We start from the raw sequence: 25,637 nt of genomic DNA on the forward strand, positions 1-25,637 counted from the left end.
CATACATTTTGCTGACATAAGCTGTAGTATAGACATAGCCTTAGTCTTTAGTGAGACAAGGAATGAGCAGTGTGAGCCAGAACAAATCAAACCAGAAGTGTTACAAAAATATTGTCCAGATAGACAAGTGAATGTATATCTGGCCACAAAGCTCTCTAGCTTGGTGGCAAATCAGCTCATCTCTGTCATGTACCTTGGCAGACTCTCCTTCTAGGCCTCTAACAAAAGTACTAGCTCCTCCAGCAGGTCAAATAGTTGAGCATCTGGTAGTAATTCTTGAAATGCAGGAGCTCTAGAGTCTAGAGTAGACCCATCTATCGAGATGTTTAAAACAGGAGCCCCTGAGTGGGGACAATTTGGAAACTGGATGCTGCTTAGGTTGCAATCTCTGGCTATGGTCTATAGGCAGGCAGTTACTGGCACTGTAGCTTGTTCAAAATAAAATAGGGTAGGGGAACAATTTCCGCTAAAGGAAGACACTGAATTAGTGTTTAGAATTCCATGTTCAGGAAACAGGGCCCTTACTCAGAGACTTTGAAACACCAAGGGAGTCAACAAGCCTCAGAAATGTAATTTCTCTTTGCTTTTCCTTTGAGAAGGTGACTCCTTTTCTATTGTGTGTGTGTGTGTGTGTCTGTCTCTCACATGTACACACACAGGCAGGACTGTGATCTTCTGTCTGTTGCCCACCGTTCCCTTTCTCCTTTCCTTGTGGGATTTTAACTCGTATGCTTCCCTTATGGGACTGTGAACAACCAATTTGTTTCCCTTATGGAGTGTATATCCACCCCAGCCCTTCTCCCTCAGAACACGTCTTCCCAGTTGGCTCTTCTTTTACTTTTATTTCCAGTTGTATTTCTCACTGTAGGATGGGGGATTGGAGCCCTGTCTAGGGCTGCTGCAGTTTTCCGTGCCTGAATGAAACCTCTGCCAGTGATGGACAGAAGATATTGTGTGGGGGGCTTTCCAGGAGATGCTCCTCTTGCCCATGGTGTGCAGTGGGTGGAATTTCTGGAGATCTGTCTGGGTTGGAACCCCCTGCCTGTGATGGGTGGCTAATGATCCTCTTGGGAAATGGTGCTTCCTGCCTGTGGTGAGTGGTGGGTGCAGTTTCTGGCGTTCTTGATGGATAGCATATCCTGCCTGGGTGGGCACAGTTCATGGAGCTCTCTGGGGAAATGGCTCCTCCTGTCTCTGGTGGGCGGTGGGTGAAGTTTGTGCAGGATGAACTGTTTCTTTCTAATTTTTTTCCTTTTCCCCATTTCCTCTTCTTTCACTTGTTTATGTTTCTCTTCCTCCTCTCATCCTTTCCCTCCTCCCCCCCCCCCATTGTCTCTTAATACTTTACATCTTCAAAGCATTGTACTGGACAAATGCTAGCTAATTTAATCTGTGCTCTCTCACTTTAACAAAGCTCTTTGATTTCTTCCCCTCTTTGTTGTCTTTGCTCTTCCCCACCCAAATATTCGCCACTCCCATGAAAGAGAATTGGTCAAGCAGCAGCAGACCATGCATTAAACTGTTGTCTTTTATTACGGGATAAGACATCATTTACTAATTGCACAGGTAGTTCCTGTAACTCCTTAGTTTGAGCATCCCTCTCCTGTAGTAAAATGCATCTAACAGGAAAAAAACAAAACCAAATAGAGAAGATATTTAAAGCATTCTCCTGCCTGATTTAATTTTTTTAAAGTAACTGACAAAAACCAATTCTGAGCAGCACACCCTCTCTGGGTTTTGTTCTTGTTTTACTGCTTGTGACCAAAGACAATTGAACTGCTCTTTCTAGCTCAGGCCAACATTTCTTTGAATCAAAAGGGTAGAACTTGAGGCCTCCTCTAAGGCTGTTGCTGTTGCTACTCTGTGTATCGGCTAATAAGTTACTGTCTGCTGTGTGGCCGATCTTCTCCCTGAGGAAAAGTGTGTCACCTTGGCAATGTGCCCAGCCACCATCGCCATTGCTTTCCCAGAGCCGGGTCTTGCTTAGCAGAAAGCATTGACAAATACTGTGCTCAGTTTGTTCACTACTCAGCGTAGGGAGTTAGGTTTTTTGTTTGTAATATGAATAATATCAGAGCCACACAGTTTATTATCTGTTAAAGAGAATAAATTTTAGCAGTTGATAATTCCCTTTCTCTTATAGCTACTGCATGGAAGAATCAACATCTGGATATTTATGCATCAGAGGAAATAATCTTCTTTTACTGCACAGGGTTTTAGGCACATAGTGAGAAAGAAATCTGCTTTGAAAGATTTGAACTATTAAAAGAAAACTGCTACAAATGCTCACTGGAATGCCATGCATTTCCAATGTGGTGTTGCTGCTGTAGTGGGCTGTACATTCTCTTAATAGCAGCATTCTGTTTCTGCTGCATTCCTAAATCAGAACAAAACTGCCTATGTAATCTGTGAGCTTTCTTGCTCTCTGTCTTGAAAAATATTGCCCGGGCGAAAAGGGAAAATGCTTCCAGCGGAGACTCCAGAATTGCTTAGGAAATGAGCATGTACTTGGGGCTTTTAATCTGCTGGTACAGCCTAAAACACAAGAGCACAGAAAAACATACAGTGTTTTGTGACATGGTGGCTTGGGATTTCCCTATAGACGGAGATCATTATCTCAGAAACAACATTAATTCAGCATAGGACACTACAGCCTAAGATTATTTTTTGTATTGAATTGCATATATGTGACTCAGCAGATTCACAATGGAAAGGCATTTATACTGGTTTGGTAAACTGATTCTGTCCTTGCCGGTGGGTGGGAGGTTTATTAGCTTTATTTGTGGTGATTGTTTTAGGGATCAATAACTCTTAAGGACAAAGTTAGGGAATCTGGTGCAGGCTTCTTTGGCAATTAGCCTTCCTCCTGATTTTAGGGAGAGACTTTTTACTGCCTGCTTTTGTACAATCCTGGGTCCTGCATCAATCTCAATTCAGTATTGTAAGAATGTTTTGCTTAGCTTTGGTTATTTTAGTTTATTTTCTATGTAATGTTTAAATTTTAAATCTCTCCCTTCCCCCTTCCTCCTTGTTTATGCAAAAAGGCTTTATGTAATAAAAGGTCATATTTTCATAATCAGTCTCTTTTTATCTATAATGTCCACAAGCACTGTAACTTGCAGGTGCAAATAGAATTTTTTTGCTTAATTACCAGTTTTGCAGATGCAAAATTTTGAGCACAAATGTAAGGCTAGGCTGAAGCCTTTGTGAAAGTTTGGCCCTTGAAAAATCTCCATATGGAGTTGTGCCTTTCCTTCTTTTGGCATAGTGAGAAATCTGCCCCTCCCCTCCACACTGCAGTAAGAAAGAGAATTGAATCACAGGATGTTCGGAAGAGGAATGAAATTTCATTTTCTTTGAGTAAAGTGTTTGAGAATTGGCCCAAAATCAAACTGGTTGTTTAAATGAAATGAGTCCTAACTCCAATCACATTCCAATTTTTTTTAATTCTTTCATTCTACAAAGTCTTAATCTAGAGTAAAAACTGAAGCAAAATGCTGCAAAATCTAGAGAGCTATGCTGATGTTCATGTTTTCATGTTCCATCTGTATACAGACTACAGTATTTTTCCACATGCTGAAATCCATGTCGTCGTAGGGCCTGTATCTTAAAAAGTACTGAATCTGACAGGGTTAATAGACAGGAAGCTGCAGTTGCAGCCGACTAATACGGAAGTCAGATTTTTGTTTAACTGACAGCTTTAGAAGGCCTGAGACGTGGGGGAGGGGAAAATTGGAGAACACAGCATCTGGTGTGATTTTGACAAATTTTATTATTCTCTGCAGCATTTTGTTTTTAAATTAGGGGAAAGGAAGGTGTGTGCGCACGTGTGAGAGATGAGCTCCCTACTCTATAGTCCAAAATAGATTATATAATAGTTTTTGTAGAAATCAAACATGTTTTAGTTCTTAACTAGATTGTATTTACTTAGTAATGGAATTGTAGCCTGTGCATCTGACTAGTTGGTGAGGGTTTGGGTGTATAAAATCTAAAATATTATTCTTCCTGTTCCTTCAGTATTTAATTTTGTTTTCCCCCCCTGCATCTTCTGTTTCTGGGTGCTTTCCTCCCTTTTCTAATCAGGGCTTTCACGGTCTGGGTCACCCTTCAGAATGGCAGCAAAGTGAATTAAGCTTTTCTTGTAGAAAGACTAGCTTTTGTGACCTGGATGAACCCTCTCTTCTGCAGGTTTAAAATATCTGAGTGCAGTCAGTCAGTAATGAGAGTTTGAGGCGCATTGCTTTATTTAAGCAGACGGTGATCACTTTCCTCTGCTTGAAAATCTGACTGTTTTCTACTAGGGGTACATGTGTGGGACCTCTTTTTAAGTTTCTTTTGCTGAAATAGGCCTAGCTTAGCCTGTCTTCTCTATGCACAGGATGGCTCCTGCTTGCCAGAGCTGCACAAAGATAATCGCTCAGGAAGTGTTTCAGCCAATCCCCTGAAGCTTTACATTCAGATTTACCAAAGTAGCCAATCCAGGATTAGCTTTTATTAGGAAGACAGATCATCAAGCTGAAGTGCCAAGCCCTTTCTGTCTGAGTACTGAGAGCCTGTCCTCCATGTTTTATAAGTATTGACATAACACTGTGTTAACAATGCATCCACAGAGGTAAGCTTTACTTTTTACATTTTTTTTTCTCTAAGACCTATGAGTTGTGGGTTAACAGTGTGATTCTCTGTGATTTGTTGCGCAAAACTCACACCACAGCACTTTATTAAGTTGAAACTGTTTAAATTTGCTTTCTTGGGTCACATGGTTAGTAGCCATTAGCCATAGCTTTATTTTGCAGACTGGCAAAACCTTGGCATACCTACTTCTTCACAGGAGGATGGTGTTTTTAGAGTTTATCAAGATCCTGGTATTCCAAAGAAGCTTTCTGCCTCTGAGCAGTTTGCCAGCACTATTGTCTGTTGTGTCACATGCCTGCTGAAGAGAAAATGGAAGCTAGGGAGCAGATGCATTTAACTGCCCTACAGGGAGTCAAGCAGGGATAATGGCAGACAGCAGAACAGGCAAGTTTACCTTTCTAAACAGTGAATGGACTAGATAAGCTAAGTTATCTCTGAGAAAATATGGGATTTTTAAAAAGCTGGACATCAGTAAAAAGTGCTAATGGCAGATTGTAGATATTGGGCCTAGGTGGTGTTGTGCTGTTGCATCATGTTTTTTATGCAGTTTATCTTTACTTGAAATGGATATTGAACTTTTTTCTTACAGGACTGTTAATACAATGTATTTCTCTTTCTGAGGGACAATGTATGGTTAACATTTTGTTCCTTTAAAAGAAGTTTCTCAAACTGCAGGTTTTAGAATTAGTTATCTGGTCAATAAAATGCAACAGTACAGCTGTTTAAATGCCTAATTCTTTAAAGAAAATATATTTTAAACTCTTAGCGTCCTTCTCTTGCATAGTGAAAATAAATTTATGTCTTTTTATCTGTGCCTTTTTGTTTTACATTGTAGCAGCCTCAGTTCTGTGTTGTGGAGTTCAGGAGATATAAAATCATGTGTGGTTCTTGACAGTATTACATGTTGTTCGTTTTTGATTATAGTCTCTTTTTTTTTGTTTTGTTTTATTGCTACGTAATTGTTTCAAAAATTTCCCTTTTGATCCATTCCCAAATCTGCCAGCCTGTTGTATCTTCTTAACTGTGGAAAAATGAGATGGTTGCTTGAACAGTTGGTAAGTAAGCAGTGTGCTGCTCTCTGAACATTTTTAATAGTTTAACAATTTTTGGTTTTAACAGGGGGATGCTAGTCCAGCAGGTGAACTACTGTCAGTGGCTAGTCATGTAAAACATTTGGAGCTTTGATCAGTATCTATTTTAAAGTGCTTGTTCAAGTAAACTGTGTTCCCTTTTGAATGTACTGTTTTTCTGATAATATAATGCTAAACTTGAAGCTTATACTTCCTGTTTACCTGTGACCAGTGAAAGAATTTTTACTTACTCTTTGTTTCAAGATCCTTAATTAATATGTTTGGAGGCTAGAGCTCCATTTGGTTGTTCAGGCTTTTGAGGTGTAATGAAAGTGCTAGTACTCAGCAGTACTTTAACTCAGTACTTTACAAAGTTATAGGGATATTTTTTCCTAAGTCTGTGTTTTAATACTATATGAAATATCATTAAGGATCAGATTTTGTTTGATTTATAACTAATTTTGAACACCTTGTACCTTTGTTACATAGTTGAGCTGTAACACTTGTATGTAAAACATCTTGAGTTGCTTTTCACTGGGCATTTTCTCATAGCAATGCAGTTATCAGAGACATTCTCTTTGGTGCTTTTGATCCAATTTTTGCACTGTTTTATAGCAGTCCAGCCCATACAATGTTAAGAATGGACCCACATCTAATGTGGATTGTATGCTAACTTGTATAGAAGGGTCCCATAGATTTGATAACATTCTGTAACATAGCCATTTAATTCTGGTTACTTCTTTTCCAAGATGAATATTTTACTTTAAAATGGAAAAACCTGAAAGTATTATCTGGTAAAAGAATGTCTAATTCAGGTCATAATCTAAACCAGTGCTAAAGTGTACCCTTTATTTCATGTTTTTATAGTACTTATATATGACTTAATCTCAGCATACACAAAGGTGATACTGCAGCTAAGAAATAAATTTATGTTGTTTTTATTCTCTTATTGCTAAAACCAGAAATTGCATTTGGGCATAGTTTTCCTAACAACAGTACATACACATTAGCAATTTGATTTGGAGTCTTGGACATTGCACAATATTATATTTGTTTAGTATGAGGAAGCAGAAATAAGTGATCTGCAATCAAAAAGCTTGCATTAAAATGGCTCCCACAGGTTTTGTTAAACAAGGATCTGTTTCAGATCTGCAACTCCTGACACATTGTTGACAATGAAGCATATTTGTATAAGCTGCCCTTGTGTATGTAATGAAACATGGCATTGTGAGTCTGTTAAAGTTCGCTATTTTTAATCACTCAAATATAATTCTTTTATAGTTCACAAAAAATAAATGTCTGCATTGCAGCAAGATGTCTGAGGCAAGGTAGAGACAGCAGTGTTGTTTTACAGATCAGCCCAATCACGCTGCTCCATGGAGTACTTGAGCCAATAGAAACCGAGTGTAGGTTAAAGATTGACAATTGCAGTGGCAAGACTGAGAAGGCCTTCTGGAAATTTCTACCATCTTTGTTCCATCTAAGTAAAGCAAATTCAGCTAAGCTGAAGAATTTCATGTATTTTTGGTGCTTTGTCAAGGTATGATGCTATCACTCACTGTTATAGATTGCATAATAGGAAGCACTGTGTGCTGTTTTTCTACTGTTCAGGCCAGATGGAATGTGGGGTTTTGTTTAAGTGATAGACACAGAGAAAAAGCAGGTACTCTTAGCCAAGATTTTACAGGACCGATTCTTGTTCATTTCACAATTAGACTGAACATGCATGAAGCAATGTAGCTGAGGTATATTCCATTTGTAGAAGATGGCTATTATTCTGGTGTAAGTAGAAATGAATCGTATAATTGCTCTTTAAATTTTCTGGCAACTAAAGAGTTATTTGAATTGTCCAGGATGAATATGATTAGTCATTATTATTTAGTGCCAGCATCCAGTTACTTTTGTAATTAGCTATACAAAGAATGTAATGGGGAGAAACAAAAGAGCAATCTGAATTATAAATTAGGATGAAAACACTAGCTTTTTAAAAGACACATGTCCCTTTCATTCTTTGTAGGCAGACTGTTTTAGCTGGAAGTTAAACAGTGCTAGAGGAAAATGAGTGACTTTTTGAAACTAGTGATAATATTTAACATACCCATAAGGAAATAGTGTAAAGTACAAACAATTTCAAATCTGATTTCTTTTCCTCCCTCCTTCCCTCCCTCCCTCAAGGCATCAGAGTAAAAGTAGGTTTTCCCCTCACTTCATTGACCTTGGAAGAAGCATATGCTAAAGGGACTTTCACCTTCTCACTACAGAAATTAATATGTAAATTTAGCTTCTCCGTGTCAGTGTCCACAGGCTTCATCTAGCTTTTCTCTCTGTGCTGCTTGCCAGTGTGTAATCCCACTTCTTTCTTCCTTACTTTCTTTTTTCTTAAACCTTAGGCCATGTCTATACTACAAAATTATGTTGACTTAACTGACTTACGTCGGCATATAACCACCGCAGTTATTAAATCGCTTGTGTATGTGTGCACACTTGGTTCCTTGTGTCGGCCTTCATCACCAGGAGCACTTGTATCAATTATATTGTCAGTGTGGGCATTGTGGGTTGATGCTTGAAAGCCAGTAACAGTCGATGTAAGTAATGCAGCGTCTACACTGACACTGTCTCAACCTAATTACATTGACCATAATGCTAAGCGGCTCAGAGAGGTGGTGTTACTAAATCGGTGTAGAGAGGTTACAAGAAAGGAGCCAAATTTAAAAGAAGACATTTCCATAGCTAGGTTGATGCAAAACAGCTTACATCGATCTAATCCCGTAGTGTAGACCAGGTTTTAGTAGCCATGTTCATCGAACAGGTAGGTGGGGAGTGAAGGCACCTTAAGACTGGTGCCAATCGAGAATCATCAACAAGGGGGTGATAAGTCTCAGTAAAGACTACACCCTGTTGTTTTTTTTTCAGATGGAACATTTTGTATTGCTTTGGAGACCCAGGTGGATCCTTGAGATTTCTGAAATTGCAGCCATACATGAGGCCCTCACATAACAGTGCATAGCAGGCTGTTAGCGTGACCACTTAAACTGGGCTTAGAAAACATTTCTGTTGTCAATAGAAATCCTGTGTCTGCTGTTTCAAATCCAATTTAGAAGTATGCTGCCTATGAGCTGAGTTTCATATACTTTGCCACAGACTGAAGTTGTCAGTCTTCTAACTCTCGCCAATTGTCATGGTATCTGTGTGTGTCACACTGAGATTAAAAGCGTGTGATAAGCACAATACTAGCAACATTAAGATAGCACTGACCTTTATTTACAAACATTCCCAAACTGGGCCTGTATATTTTAGAGGTTTAAGCCTATAAATATCCTATTTATATTGCTTGGGCCTCAGCTGTAGAGCTCTGAGCCTGAGAGAGATCTGAATGATACTACAGCATTTTACTTATATTTTTTTCCATGTGTTGAGCTATTTTAAATGCACATTGTATAGAGTAGATTTTTTTAGAAGATCTTAAATGTGTAAAATAAAATAAAAATTATATTTTGTCATTTGGCATAGGTACCTAGCCTAATTGTTGCCTTATGTATACAGTTGAACAAGCACTATTTATATTATTTTAGTCACTTAGTACAAGTTGGGTATTTTTCAGGGGACTTAGAATAAGAAAACACAAATCTAAGAGATTCACACTGAAGACTGAATCTAAAATTGAACAATTTCCTTAGTAACCTGTGACTTCACAAAACTCCCTATCTTGTGCATTTCTAGTTAAACATTTGGATGTCAGCTGTCCCTTTGTCATCCTTTACCATTTCTGATATTTAGATGATTGCCTCAAAAATAGCACTGCTGTTTAAACAAGAAATATAGTTATTGAATAAACTGCTACCATTTTAGCTACAGTACAGGAATGAGGCAAGCAGTGCTGCTAGACGCCATTTTAAGAATCCTGCATAAATAGCATAGCTACCGATGAGTAAGAGACTGTTATAGGTGAGTGCTTATACAAAGCTGCTATTTATTCAGCAATGGCATGCTAATATTTTTTTCCAATTTTTATTGAATGCAGTTTTTTGAAATCATTATTTATATTTGCTACAAACAAGTATGATCTAGAAGAAGCAGGAATTATCTTTAGGATAAAATTTATTAAGACCTTATGGTCTTAAAGCAATATTTTTTTTAATTAGGGGGTGGGGGAGAAGATGTCCATAAATGTGTGGTTCTTGGGTTTGAAATAATATGATAATTCCCATATGTAGACTGAGAATATTGTGCATGTGGGCATGGGCTGTTCTGGGTGGTTTTCCATATCTATCAGATTTTCTTGGTTAAATGTCAAGGTGCAGTAGTTCATCTGCAACTTTTTAATTATGCTCTGTAGTTAACATAGGTTAAGCGCAGGTGTAGATATTGTTACATATGTACATTTTGAGAAAAATATTACTAATATAGGGAGGATCTTCCTATGTAGAACAGACAATTTATTGTATGAAATTAACAATTTGAATTGCATAAGCAAATAACTCTCTCTTTAGGTTAATAAAGAAAAGCATTATATAAATAAGATAATAGTGCATAGAAATAGAAATAATATTTTCTATTAGGTAGAAATAAGTCTTATTTGTAACCCTCCCTTTTTAACTCCTCTCCTCCTGCTTCTCTCCAAGAAAGAGAGCCTGAACCCCAAACCTCTTTAATCATACATGTTTAAAAATAGTTTGTGTGAAACAAGTTGGTTTTAACATTTTTGGTGACTGAATTTCATTTTTAGAACAATCCTGTCAATATAGGTAGGACAGATCTTAATACATTAATACATGTTTTAATCATTAACAGTGAAATTGGCAAAGTGTATGTTTCAGTTACTAGTTTCTTATAATATATTCTGTTTGTTTTGTCAAGGAAATAAGAGTTAGTTTCAGAATGACTAAGATAAATATTTTACTCACCTAGCTACTTAGTTGAGTATATACCACTATCATTTTCAATATGCAACCCCAAACCATCACATTCTTAGTTATTCATAATAGTAATGCATCTGATCGGAACAAAAATTAAATAACAAAAGCAAACAGTGTAGCAAAAATTAGGTCTTTTCCAAGTGTGAATCTGTGGAATGGTCTAGGTCTCATCTCCCAGTTACTGTATGTTCCTATAGTACTGGTTCTTTGTTTGCATTTATATTGATGCAAAGATTTTTCTTTTTCTTTTCCACCTTTTTTGCTATGAGAAACAGTAGGATACTTGTCCCTTGGAGCCTGCTGTCCTTGAATTGTTGCACTTGAAGAACTGCTGGTGAGATTACTGACATGGGAAGATTCTGATACTTAAAGTACTTTCAGAATATTGCTCGTTGTGGTGGAAGACACAAAGTTTAAAAGATCCATCACTTCTGGAAAAAGTTACCCTAAACGTGCTGTAAATTATCAGTGCTTATTTACAAACTTAAGTTTTTAAGATTTTCAGAAACACTCCACCTAGCAGAGTGATTGCCTACATGAGTCCTAACGTCCTGCTGCAACAAAACAAAACGTGCAAGACATCTCTGAAGTCATTCCATCACTGTGAATCTTTAAATGTCTTTCATAGTTATATTAATACGTTTATATTTCATTTCTGTTTTCTTCATACTTTGATTTTGTTCAGCACCAAGTCAGTATTTTCTTCATTGCACAGGATCTTGTGACTTTTTATTTAAATTTTAATATTTTGGGTGCTTCATATTATTGAGAGGGATGAATTGTTAGTATCCATTAAGGGAAAAAAAAAATTATTCTCCAGGGCTCAACCATACATAATTTCATTCCTGCCATCACTCCATGTATAATTGCATCAGGTATTTGTTAAAGTTTGTTTTCAGTTATAGTAAAGTAGAAGTATAAATATATGTAACAAAAATGCAAAATGATTGTATCAAGTAGTGAATGCATTTCAGCATTCAGAATGCTCTATTGATCTTCAGATCTTGAGAGAAACTGTCATCAGACATCACCTTTATAGTACATATCAGAGACATGTCAAATCAAGATATTTTGTTGTATTTGGAGACATTTAGGAAGAATATTTTTCTTGTTTTTATTGATGCGCCAAAACGTTACTTACACCTTTGTAAAAGGGTACAAAGAGCTTACGTGAATTTTGTGATCTTTCAGTTTTCATAAATGTAAAATACTTGATAGCATTAACTAGAGACAGGCGTATTTAAATAAGAGCTGAGCAAATCTCAACTATGGTAACTCGGATACATGTCAGTCATGACCAACAATACCCTTGCTGTTCCAGTCTTTGGTCCACATGTGCCAACACACATCAGTTGTGGCAGGGACATATCTAGGCAGTCTTTGCTAGTATACCTTTATACTGACACCCAGCCCCTGTTTTTCTAGTCATGACTCACAAACAGTTCCTCCTTTGCCTCTATAATCTTTATTAGGAGCCCTAGTCATGGATCAGAACCTTATTGTGCTAGGTGCTGTATAAATACAGAGCAAAAAGACAGGAGTTTACAGTCTTAGGTATAAGACGAAAGACATTTGATGGCTGCAGATAGACTGATGGGAGAGTACAATGAAACAAAGAGACCGTATTTGTCAACATGATAGGCAGTGACCTCAGTACAACCATGATTTAACCATTGTCAAGTATTTTTATAGGCATCCTGGAAAAAGATTGTTTTAAGGAAGGATTTGAAGGAGGATAATGAGATAGCTTTGCAGATGTTCATGGGGAACTTCTCCCAGGCCTGAGGGGCAGCATGGGAGAAAGCACGAAGGTGCATGTTTGAAAATGTAACGTGGGTAATAGAAGCTGTCGTGGGCCAGTCAGAGGTGGCAGTTGACATCTCAATATTGAACAAGATGATGATAGGTAAGGTGGGTAAGGCAGTGAAGAGCCTTGAAAGTGAAGACAAACAGCTTCTGTTTCATGTGGTAGAGAAGTGGGGGCTAGTGGAGCGATGCAAAGAAAGAAGTGATGCACTCAAAGCAATGGGCTATGAAAATGATCTTGGCAGCAGCATTCTGAGGATATGAATGGGTATGATTGCATTTGTCCAAAGCCTGAGAAAAGGATATTGTAGTAATTCAGATGTGAGATGATGAGAGCCTGGATTCGAGTTTTAGCTGTGTGGATGGAATTGAAAGACCTTATTTTAGAGACATTAGGCAGAAAGAATTGTCAAGATTGAGACATAGCCTGAATGTGATGACCTAGAGAGAGATCTGAGTCGAATATGATGTGCAGATTACAGGTGTGAGTGACATGCAAGATGGTGGTGATGTCTACAGGGATGGAGAAAGAAGGTAGCAGAGTAGGTTGGGGGATAAGGGGTGAAAATTAAGTGCTTTGTTTTAGCCACATTGAGCTTGAGCGGATGACTAATCAGCTACAAAGAGAGATCGGAGAGACAAACAGATTTTAGTGTAGTCAGAAGGAGACAGGCCTGACCTGCAGTGACCACCACTGCCATTCTATTTTCCTGTTATGCCAAATTGTATGTAGGTTTTATGATCTGGATAAATGCCCTTGGGAAATATGACTGAGACTATTAAAGATTCACATGGGACAATCCAAATTTGAATCTAATCTACTGTTTTGAAAGCAGAGCTCACCACCTTATTTCGGTGCTGCCAAGCCATCACCAACTTGGTATAAGGAGCATGTTGTATATGATAAAATAAAGATATAATAATAGGTGATGTTTCTGCCACTATTATATTTACATTTTATGTACAATATACTCCTTATTCCAGTTTGGTGGGAACACTTTAAAAGATTAACCTTATTAAAAAGAAAGAGAGAAATAAACACAGCATTTCCTACAGAAAAAAAAAGCAAAGCACATGTGCCACCTATGATGGTAGTGGTAATATACAGCATTATTTTCAGTGCTAGGTGGATTTAAATAAGCACAGTTTTAAAAATCTTGGAAGATGTGTTAGTCCGATGTCTCTGCACCATAATATCTTGAAAATTTATTTTTTAGGATTTTTCCCTGGTTTTTCCTGTACACGACAGCCAAATCTCAAAATCTTTGTAGAACTGGACAATCTTATTAATTACCTTCCTTCCACAGCATCATCGCAAAATTTAGACCCATATATCTCCATCAGTGATACGAATGGGGAAGTAATAATGCAGGCAGGTCAGATGTGTTTTTACTACCTTGTCATATAATCTTACTCTGAATAGTTTAGAAGTGCCTTGGTAGGATTGAATGACATGGTGGGTTAAAAAACTACATCTCCTGCTATTGCTATTATTGGTGGAGTTGCATGGAGGTGAATTATACAGTTGATTTTTTTCAGATTGTAAAGCCTAATTTATAAATCCTAAATTTTAATAATTGTTTTTAAAATTATATGTTAGGCCCTAATCCTACAAGCTTTTCTGCAGAGAAAGATCGCTTCACTCTGTGAAGTTAGTGAGATGCTAACAAACGCAGGGGTCTGTCCACAACAGTTTATAGGACTTGGCCTTAGATTATAAATTCTTTGGGACAGGAGTCCTGAGACCTATTTGTCTGTCAAATATTCACATGTATGGTGCTATATAAATAATCTCCCATAAATGTTGGAAGACTAACTCACATTAAAGTCAATGAGTGAAAGTTGGGTAAATACCCTGTGCATCAGAGGCAAGATAAATTCCATCCCTGTTCAGATAGCATATACTCCAGCTGAAAATGGACCTTTAAAGCTATATTAGATTTCTGGCCGTATGGATTTGACAGTGTCACTTCAAGCTTTATGCATGAACCTAAATATGAAAATAATATATTCTAACTCTTTCTCTAACTCCTGTAGCTTGGCTGAAGAGGAAATAAAGGCAGAGCAGGAGGTGGTGGAGGGGATGGATATCTCCACTCGATCCAAAGGTGAGTGAGGAAAAGTGTACTTTATCTGTATTCCAGAGCACAGGAGGAAATTGAAATTCTTTGTTTAAAAATAGCAGTGCAATCAATGATCTGTAGTGCAACTAACTAGGCTGAAAACATGAATTCTTAAATGCATATTGGCTTAATTAATGAAAAAAAAATCTCCTTTTTCTTATTCTTTGGGTTTTTTTTAATATTGTATTTGAATTGGACTGTGGATTATCTCTTAGTTTTATCAGGTATAATACAGTCGATACATTGTGGCTTTCAGCATCAGTTTCCTTTTGAGTTATGATCTTCGAGTTTGATCCAGATTCTCAAGATGTATCAGCTTTTTGTGGTCTCTTCCTGCTTACCACTCTGTGTTTCCCTTGGAAGTCGTCTTAAATTTGGAATGGCAAAACAGGGATTAAAAGAGAAAAGATGTCAGCATGTCCACAAAATGCTTAATCATAACTTCACTAAAAATAAATAGGGAACATGAAATTTGCCTTTTCCACAAAAATTGATCTCATGAGCATGAACAATTTCAAGAACCCCTGCAATATGTATTAATTATCCTGACAGGCAGCCAAGGCCAGCTGCGGAATTCTAGATAACTGAAAATCTCCATCCCTGTAGCCTCTGACTACTCCATGGCTTATAATTGTATTTAGAAACCCTGATCAGGCCATCTATGTTCTAATATCTTTTTTTTTTTTTTTTTTTTAACTGGGAGTTTGGATGGGACAGTGATTCTGTGACTGTGTTAGGCCCTGTCTGCACTTGTGGAATTTCCAAATTTTTGTTTTTTCTATCACTGCTAACAGTTCAGCTTTTGGAGAGTTGTAGGGTCAGGATTTTAAAGGCATTTAGGTACCTAAATACCTTTTTAAAATATCTGGCTCCTGATGTATATGGGATGTCTGCATTTTAAGCACAGTCATCTAATCTTGCTCAGACCAGGTCTGAAGTATTTAAAACAGTGGCCACAGCCAGTGACCTGTCTCTAGTGTTCCTGATGTTGTTAACACCAATGGGGCTCAACTGAACAGGCCTTTGTGAACAGTTATCACCTATAGGGCAAGATAAACTTGGTGCAAGACAGACTGTTAGGTTTAGGAGTGTCCACATAGAGATTTGCATCTGCTTAACTAAAGTAGTTTATGAACGAGTTAAAGTTAAAATAATGTATCTTCTGTGTGTAGTCAAGCCCTTTGTGGCTATGTCTTCTGGTGTGGTTTTTTACAATTGGAGGACTAATGTGCATTCTTTATCTTGCTGTAAAAACACAGCCTGTGAAGAAATCATGAGAGTACTTGTAAGTTACCCTTTGCATTCCCTGACTTTTTTATGATTTAACTGCAGAATTTTAATGTTGAAATAGCCTTGTCTTGCTGCATTAAAAAACAAAACAAAACAAAACAGAAAAATAGCCATCAGAAATATCTGCAGCTTAGTAATATTACACTGGAATTGTTAGTCCCTGATATTCATACCTCATTAAGATGAATGGGGTGAGAGTTCAGCAAGTTCCCACTTTTCAGGCTGCTATTATTAGATTGGAGATTGGTTTCTTTGTCATTTAACATGATGGCTGTATTTTCACAATAGAAAAGATGACTAAATTAAAAAAACCCCCAAAAACTTAGCATTTGTAGAAAGCAGCAAAAATTGTGATGAGTTTCTAAAACTACAGGATGTTCTTGTTTGTTTGTTTGTGTTTTTTTCCCCCTACCTGTTATTTTCTTGAGTTCTGATGTTAATCTTACAGAGAATTTGGCTTTGTGTTTTAGCACTTGTCTAGATGAGGAGATTGACCAGCTATTATTCTATTATAGCTATGCTGGGCAATTTCCCTGTATAGACAAGCTCTTGGTGGGACAGTTAGTCTCCTTCATGTAAATTTTTAGTAGTAATTTTTTAGGCAGGGACTAATGTCCATCGATGTTACAGAGAGATCAGTGCTTCATTTTTATTAAGTACTTTAATTGCTCCATGACTTGGTAGAGTGCTTTACAGATGTTTTAAAAAAAGATATAATCCCTGTTTCAAGGCAGTTTACATCAGGAAAACAGAAAATGAGGGTAAGAGACAAAAGAAGGGATTGGGAAATAAGGGACAGGTGTGAAGAAGTGAAGGGATGGGGAGTAATGGGAGAAGAGATTAGGTCTATGGCTAGTCTAGAGAGTTTACAGCGGTGCAGCTGCACTGATAGAGAGCTCTCCCGTCGATTTAATTAATCCACCCCAACAAGCAACAGTAGCTATATTGGCAGGAGAAGCTCTCCTGCTGACATACTAGGGATATGGCTACACTGCAGAGTGAAATCGATTTATTTTAAATTGACTTTCACCCATCAAATTTTAGGCGTCGCAGGATCATGCTCATTGCATTGGGGTCTTGTGTCCCCACTAGCCGTGCTTGGGTCGACAATCAAAACAGTGTACCATGGATAGCTATCCCAGAGTGCAACTAGACACAGAGGCTTTTGGGAATGTTATCGTTCTCCCATGATGCAAGGTGTACTCTCCCCTTTCCTTCTTGTCCCAAACAAACAGCAAACACTTTTTCGTGCTGTTTTTCTCTGCCTTGCGCATGCTGTTGCTGGAGAGGTATGTAGCCTGCTGAGCTCTGAACTACCATTGTGAGCATCACATATACCTTTTGACTTACCCTGCAGTATTTTCAAGGGCGAGACGAGCTGCAGCGTGGAAAATTGCGATGTTACTGAGGCCGCCCTGCTACAAGCCGTAGAGCGAAACAATTCCCATTTGCTGCAGGCTGTCACACACCATCTTCAGTCGGTGGAGTGCCGGTTCTGGTTCCAAGAAACAAGCACAGATGGGTGGGATCACATTGTTATGAATGTGTGGGATGATGAACAGTGGCTGCAGAACTTTCGTATGCGAAAGGCTACTTTTCTTAAACTTTGCGTTGAGCTGTCCCCAGCCATGAAGCTCATGAATATTTGCTTGAGACCAGCTATGACAGTGGAGAAGTGGCTGACCATCGCTCTGTGGAAGCTAGCAACCCCTGACTGCTACCGGTAGTTGGGAATCAGTTCAGCGTCAGTAAATCCACCATGGAAGCTGCTGTGATGCAAGTGCGCAGGGCCATCAATAGACTTCTGCTACGAAGGGTAGTGGCTTTGGGAAATGTGCAGGACATAGTGGATGGGTTTGCTAGAATGGGGTTCCCAAACTGAGGGGGGGGGGCAATAAATGGCACACACATCCCTATCTTAGCACCGGACCACCTTGCCACAGAGTACATAAACCGGAAGGGATACTTCTCAATGGTGTTGCAGGCCCTTGTGGATTACAAGGAGCGTTTCACCGACATCAATGTGGGGTGGTCTGGAAAGGTGTATGATGTGCGCATCTTTAGGAACTCAGGTCCGTTAAAAAAGATGCCAGTGCAGAATGGTGGTGAAATGTGCATTTGGCTGCTTTAAAGCAAGATGGAGATGTCTACTCACTAGGCTTGACCTCAGTGAAAAAAGCATCCCAGCAGTTATCTCTGCATGCTGTATGCTCCATAGTGTGTGTGAAACAAAGGGAAAAAGTTCCCCTTGGGGTTGGGTTGTGGAGCCTGATTGGCTAGCCACAAATTTTGAGCAGCCAGATTCCAGTGCTATCCTGAGAGCCAACCGTGGAGTGCTGCGCCTCAAGGAAGCATTAAAAAACTCTTTTTGGAATGAACCGTAGTAATGTACATCCCTGTCAGTACTATGCCTTTCTTACCCATTCCCCACCCTCGTACCATTGGCCCCCTCCCCTTCATTCATCACCGACAATCCCCAGGCTATGAATGAATAAAGACAGATATTTTTTAAAGCAATACAGTTTTATTTGTGACCCGTTTCAGTGGGGGAAAGGAAGATAAGTTAACATTGTCATCAGGCTGCTTGGCCATCCAGATCAAAGTGTGACTGTGAAATAGCAATGGTTGCGTGCAGTTCTTAGAGGGGCTGTCACCTCTTCTTCTCTACTCCACTGGCGTGGAGTGGAGCATGTACTGCAACCTGCTCAATCTCCTCCTACAGCGTTTGGGGTGGGGGCTGGTAAGAAACTGCTTGTTGGTTGAGCGTTTTGGAGGAGCTGCAGAGGGCATCTGTCCTGCCGCTGCTCTTCCTGGAGCTCTACCAGATGCCTCAGCATGTCAGACTGATCCCTCATAATACGCAGTATCTCCTGTTGAATTACACACTTCTGCTCCTGTGCTGATTTTCTGTGCTCCATGTCTATGACTAGTTTTTCTGACACGGACATCCTCCAGGCTCTGAGATCTGTGTCAGCAGCCGCAAAGGCGTTCATTGAACATGTCATCCCGAGTTTGTTTGTTTTTTCTGCTTCCTAATCTGGGAAAGACTCTCTGCGGGAGTACAAAGTGGGGCGAAGGCCAAGGTGTCCACTGTAAGGCAAGCAAAGCACAAAGTTGCCATTGTTAGCTGACCCCATGGAATAAAAGAAATGTTACAATGTAAAAAGAATTCCCTTTCATATTCACAAGGCTAAGCCAGACCCGCATTCCAATCTGTACGTATCGCCTGGGTTGGAGTAGCATTCCAGACATGGTAAGTAAGGGGCCCTTGCATCCATTATTGTGAGGTCTCTGAAGCACTAAATTCCCCAATCCATACTTAAGCAAGGAGAAGGATCATTGGGCTCCCCTTTACCATCCCAAAGACCGGTTTGGGAGGAGGTGGTCAAAACGGATGAGAACAGACTGTGGGTGAAGTGTAGCTGGAGAAAAGATAGGGCAACCAGTCCCAGACTCATGACACCCATGCCAACAATATCATGACTAGGAATTGTCTGTGTAGGGGCCCAGGGACACCATCCACAGCAGGGAAATAAGACGCAGTGACTATATTGGTCGGGTACTGTAAACTTGTGCCATCTTCCCTAGGTGACCATGTGTGAAATCAGTCTCCTGAGGGTAACGCAGGCGGAAAGGGAAGATTTGCTGCAAGCTTTGGGGTACAGGCCTGGCCCTTATGCTGTATTCCGTGAGGGTGCCTGCTCATTTAATAGCAGAGTGGCGGGGTAAAATTTTCTATTGTGGCAGAAGAAATAAGGCTGCCCTCCCCAGAAACCTTCTTTAAAGGATTGCAGAGTATCTACATGAAAGTTTCCTCGAGATATCCACAGAGGATTCTTGGAGCATATCTCTGCACATAAATAGTCTGTTCCGGGGGTCACCTTCTGCTGAAGTTTGCCAACACCCAGGAAGCCCATCCCATCAAAAACACAAACTCCTTTTTTCCCAAAAATAAGAAGCTGGACTGGGGACATAACCACAAAAATGAGATTTGCTATACACACTCACCAAATGTGACTTCCCTGGCATCTCGGTCAGTACTGCTGTCCTATGTCCAGCTGGGCTGCTCTGGGATAACAAACAAGTTCTGACTCTCAGGGAGAATGGATACCCTGCTCTTCTGCCCCCAGTTCTCATCCTCCTCCTCCTCGTCCACAGAGTCCTCCTCATTCATCCTGGACTGGGATTCTTCAGAAGTATCGATGCTGCATCATGGCACAGTGGTGGAGTCACTGCCGAGAATCACATGCAGCTTCTCATAAAAGCAGCACATCTTCGGTGATGAGCGAGAACGACTGTTCGCCTCCCTAGTTTTCTGATATACCTGCTTCGGCTCTTTGTTTTTAACACATCGCTGCTGTGCATCCTTGTTGTGGCCCTTCTCCATCATACCATGCAATATCTTCTTGTACATATCTAAATTTCTTTTGCTGGCTCAGAGCTGAAACAGAACAGACTCTTTGCCCCACAGGCTGATGAGATCCAAAACCTCAGGTCAACTCCATGCTGGAGCTCGTTTGGGGTATGAAGTCACCATGAGCAGTTCAGCTACAAAGCTGTCTCCATGCTGACCAAACAAGAAATGGGAATTCAAAATTTCCTGAGGTTTGAGAGGAGGAGTTATTTCCTGTTTACGTGGCCACGGTGAAGCAGAATGCGAATGTCCAGAGCAGTCACAAAAGAGCGTCATGGGTTACCTCCCGGAGACCAATGACATCGATTTACGTTGCGCTCTGCCTACACTGAATTCAACTTCAGCGCTACGTCACTTGCGGAGGTGGTTTTATTAAGTCGAATTTTACCGCGATTTAGGTTGGCAGAACTGATGTGCCAATGGAGACGCATACTTTAGGCAATCGACATAAGTGATATTATGTCAACCTCCATGGTCAGTGTAGACCAGGCCTAGCACTGTCCACACTGGTGCTTAGGTCAATGTAATTTATGTCACTGAGGGTATCCGCTGACAAACTGGGATCTGATATTAGTGCATTCAGGAATTGATACGACACTCGTTTGATAATGACAAAAGCCTTTAATTACTACACTTATAAAATGAGACCCCAAACGAAAAGTCCAGTATGTATTAAATGCAAAAGCAATTTTCCTCACCAATGCAGGCAAGAGACAGTGATTTCAATTGTTGACAGCTTCTCCTAGAACTTGGATTAGTAGTCACAGAAGAAAGCTGGGCGAGGTGATAGTTCTGTGTCTGGAATGATTTCTCATTCTTGATCTTGAAGTGCGCTTGCTAGTGGGATTGCTTCCCTCATTGTTCTTTTAAATTCAGTGTTTTCAAAGCATCTTTGGTAATTACATGAGAGAACAAAGGAAGTCCAAATAAAAACGAGAGGGAAAAGACCTACATGTTTTTTCTCAGTTCAGAAGGTGTTAGCTGCCTGGATTTTGTTTAGCTAACAATCCAGTACTTGTTTGTCACAAAGTTCCACCCTTTCCTAACAAAAGGGGGTTGAGGTTTGCTGAGATAATTGAGTAATACCTGAGATGACACCCATCAGAAGATAGGCTTATAAGGTATTCTTGAAAGATATGAAGCCACTGAGGTATAGATGAGTTAATTACAGAAGATAATTTCATTAGGGAGACTGGGTAGTCAAGAGGAGCCATTAATCATAGGAAAAGCAGTTACCCAGCCAAAATACCAGACATGCTTAAAGAAGAATGTATGTGATGCAATAAGAAGCAATCACTTCTTTTCAAAAAGGATTTCCAGCCACTACTGTACTTTATAATATGCTTGCATCTTATTAATAATATTTGGTAGCTTAATTTTATACATAGGCCCAGCCCATTTTGATTTCATAGTCTACACAGAGGGGTGGCTTATTCACACTCCTGAGCTACATAAATTATACCAACATAAGTGGTAATGTAGACTTAGCCTAATTCGAGCCTTAAAAGAGGGAGGATAAGGAATGCTCTTTTGTGGAAAGAAACAGCGAGACAGTGAAGGGGGAAACCCATGAGTGTTAGGCACAGAATTTATACAGGAGCTGGGGCTAAAGGATCTCCCTTTCAAAAGAGATGAGAATAACCACAGGCCTTACCACTTTCAGAACTAAATGTAAGACTTACATTTAGTCTACATTTTTTAGATTTAACGAGCAGAAGCTAGTGTACCTTCAGGGTAAATCGAGTGCTGTATTTGTACTGCATGCAAAGATACAACAATATGCTAATTGGCCCCAAATATTAATCTAATTAGTGCAGAAAATGTGTTCTGATAGTTTTGTTTATATATATAACAAAAATCTTTTAATGTAATAATACTTGTGTATATATAAGACTAAAGTTACTAATTGCCCTGGAAGCTCTAGTTAGGAGGGTATAATTACCTATCTATTATTGCTAAATATAAGCAGCAGAAAACTTTATCAGAAAACCAAACACCTCTCTTGGTGAGAACTTAATGGATATTTGTAATATATGAATTTTAAAATGTAGTTTCAATTTTGTGTGCCTGTAGAACACACATTCTCTTTGTTACTAAGAGTTTTGATGTGAAATGTAAAGGTGTCGTATTACTATAACAAATCAGTAATTCTTGATAGTATTGGCTGATTTTAAAAGATTGTTGCTTCTGTACACCAGTGTTGTCTAACTGGACTAAATTTCCTTGGATTTTGAAGGGTTTGTAGTGACTTTTTCAGGCTACTTAGCAAAGGGCAGAAGCATTCTAAGATCCAGCTTCCAGATACCACAGTGATGGACACTGAAACTAGGTAGACAGACAAGCTAACTGAGATGAGAAAATACTCCATACATACATATGTCTTTGAGAAGTTCATTATAACCTTTGGTCTTGTGTATTCAGTGACTTCAGTCTTTGCAAGTAGTTTTAAGTAGGAAAGGAGTTAAACGCTGTCAGTAATTCAGTTTGGGGGGAAATGTAATGTCATCAATATAAGTGTTGTTAAATGAGCAGTAAGGTCCAAGATGCTGAGAGATCTTGACCCTTATTCTTCCACTGCAAGAATCAAGTGGCTCTCACTAAAGTTGCTATCTGACAGGGAATTTTCTCAGGAAATTACCTTTTGAACCCAGACATATGAGGATTTGAATCCACAAGCTCTAACATCAGAAGTGGGAGCTATATCCCTACATTGGTAGGCCATCTGAATGAAGTTTGTGCTGTTTCTTGTATGAAGAACTGTGCTAGTTAACCATGCGGCATCATTACAATAGCTGAATGGTACCTCAAGGATCAAAACCATTACCCAGCATCATGCCAGACCTGTCACACACAGGGCCTAAATTGAAATGACTCTTATGTGAACTACTATCCTCCTTTGTCTTTCTTGACAAGAGCATATGAATACACACAAGATTTTGCATCATGGATTATGTGGCACTTTATGCATTCACTAGCAAGACAAGCATTTGTGAGAAATCCAAGGAACTAGACTCTCATGACCTGCTTTGTATTTTACAAAGGCAAAATGTACGTTTCTGATCCCTACCAATTCAGTATTGAGAGAAGGATTAAATGGGCATATAGCCTGAACTATCTCTTTACCTGTAAGAGGGTTCTCTCAATGTTAGGATAAAGCATGGCAGTGGGGCTAGTGTGGGGGAGCTTGAGTTAGTACTGCTTATGCTGTATTTATTTTGTGGACATAGGACTTCCATCTTCAGAGTTCTTAAACTAGCATCTTTCACTAATGAGAACACACCCAGAATTAGATGAGATTCAGAGAAGAATTGAAATAATCAAAGAATTGGAAGAATTTATTTATTTAATCAGACAACTAATTTATGGGTTGTTTTTCCGAAGTAGTAGTAACCACTATTCTCCAGTAGTTTTTGTTTGTATGTATGTGAAAATCAATACAGGCTAGTATTAAGGAAGAAATTTCCATTGAGTGGTCCCATCTGGTGTTCAAAGTGGTCTTGGAAAGGATGAGAGAAAGAAACTAAATGTATTCATAACATTACAACGACCCTCCACAGTATAATACCAAGGACAGTTACAAATATGAAAATTACAGTTCTCTATGCAGAAACAGTCTCAAACTTGCAACACTAGTAGTTTTCCTTCTTGTTTCCCGTTCTAACTACCTTTCCCTCTCACTTGCTCAACTTTCGTTCTCTTGTTGGTGATTTAATTTCACTGGTTCTCTAGCAACTGGAGATTCTTCCAGATGGCCAAACCTGAATTTCCTGGTTAAAAAAACAATTGGGAGAGAGAACTTTCGACAACTTCTCTCACCCACAATTACATGAATCCAAATTTTGACCTATTTCATTGGTCATCTTTAAGTTTGGCGGAACAGCCCTCTCTTAAATTCATTCAGTATATGCTAACGGAGAGTCTTTTTATCAGTCGTAGGTATTTATATGTCCCCCATCACTGCTATATGAGCACCTTACAATATTTAATGTATTTATTCTCATTATACCCTTGTGTAGTGCAGTGTTGCTGTTCCCATTTTACCAGTGGGGAATTGAGACACACAGAGACGGGGGCCCATATTTTGAAAGGTATTTAAGTGTGGTTTTGTTCAGCATTGCAATGCCTAACTGATTTAGGAGCCTAGATATAATGTTTAAAGGGAGTTAGGCACTTCACAGGCAAAATCCCATTGTGGGTCAAACATAGCAGGCCCTGAATACCTGGACCCAAGTAACTTCCTCAAGTAAGTCTATGGCAGAGCAGGGACTTGAACCCAGGTCTCCAAAGTGTTAGGTTAGTCCCTTAACCAGTGGGCCATCCTCTCTCTCAGATATATGTGATGTCCATGAGATAACTGAATTATCCTTTTGATCACTACAAAATTGTATATGCTTAACTTTTATGAAAAAATATGCAGATCTCTTCATGTAAAACAGTAAGAAGTTCCCTTTTATTATAGGTATTCTAGCCAGTGTAGCTTATTCTTTGCTGCAGATTTATGTTGAAGGCTTTCATTTTAGGGAGCTGTTGTCACATTTGGGAGATAGCAGTGAACTTCTGTAAGTATTTTGAATGTGAAAGTGAAATGACTAATGAAATAGGATTACCAAAATAGAGGATACATTTTGTGATTGTTGCTTAGTACATTGTGTATGTACTGTTCATGCAGTGATACCAAGTACTTAATCACAAAGAGATGATGAAATTCTCACTCCTGTGTTAAAATGTAATTTGAGAATGCAGCAACAGAGTGAAAATACCTACAGCCTGGAGCTGTTATCCCCAGCAGAGAGGTCTTGTCTCTAAGTTAAAGTTTGCCATCACTACAAAGCCTACATCCCCATAGCTGTGCTAATAGCCCCCAGGGTAGATGTAGCCTACACCAACAGAAGGAGTTTTATAGCCAGTGTAGAAGCACCATCTCCCCAAACAATATTAGCTACATTGACAGAAGTCCTCTTCCAATGACATAGCTATATCTACATTGGGTTTTCGTCTGTATAGCTATGTTGGTCCAGGTTTGTGGGTTGTTTTTTTTTCCCCCCACACCCCTGATCAATGTACTTATGCCAACATAACTTTAAATATAGACCAAGCCTTATTAATCATCAGGAGAACTTCAAAAGTGCCTTGGGCAATAAGTCCACATAAAGCCAGCCTCTGGTTTCTAAGAAACAGCAGTGGCTGGGCATATTGCTAATCCCTCATGTATTGAAAGAGGCTGGGAAACACTGCATATTTTTAAGCTTCCTTATATATAAAACATATATTAGAGAAATTTATATCTGTATAACTACATATAGGTACAAATCTCTAATGTAGATGTGCTTCACCCATGTAAAGAGGGTTTACATAAGTGTGGTTTACTCCAGGGAAAATATCACAA

General features: G+C 39.2%; 1 protein-coding gene across 8 annotated transcripts in view; it reads left to right on the forward strand.

Annotated features, from left to right (window-relative positions):
• Positions 1-25,637, forward strand: part of ZMYND8 (zinc finger MYND-type containing 8) — a 113,117-nt gene that overhangs the window by 16,418 nt on the left and 71,062 nt on the right. For 3 of the 8 annotated variants that reach the window (XM_067554316.1, XM_067554319.1, XM_067554318.1), the window contains exon 1: positions 12,389-14,532. In XM_067554316.1, the coding sequence (XP_067410417.1) occupies positions 14,376-14,532 (157 nt within the window). In that variant the 5' untranslated portion in view covers positions 12,389-14,375. Of the gene's footprint in view, positions 1-4,497; positions 4,613-5,669; positions 5,688-6,688; positions 7,243-12,388; positions 14,533-25,637 lie in introns of those variants that run through there. The other 5 variants (XM_067554321.1, XM_067554322.1, XM_067554317.1 and 2 more) reach the window with 4 other exon arrangements.

The sequence above is a fragment of the Emydura macquarii genome, unplaced genomic scaffold (assembly GCF_026122565.2).
Source record: "Emydura macquarii macquarii isolate MOO-44397 ecotype Brisbane River unplaced genomic scaffold, CSIRO-AGI_Emac_v2 contig_1483, whole genome shotgun sequence".
Taxonomy (NCBI): domain Eukaryota; kingdom Metazoa; phylum Chordata; order Testudines; family Chelidae; genus Emydura; species Emydura macquarii.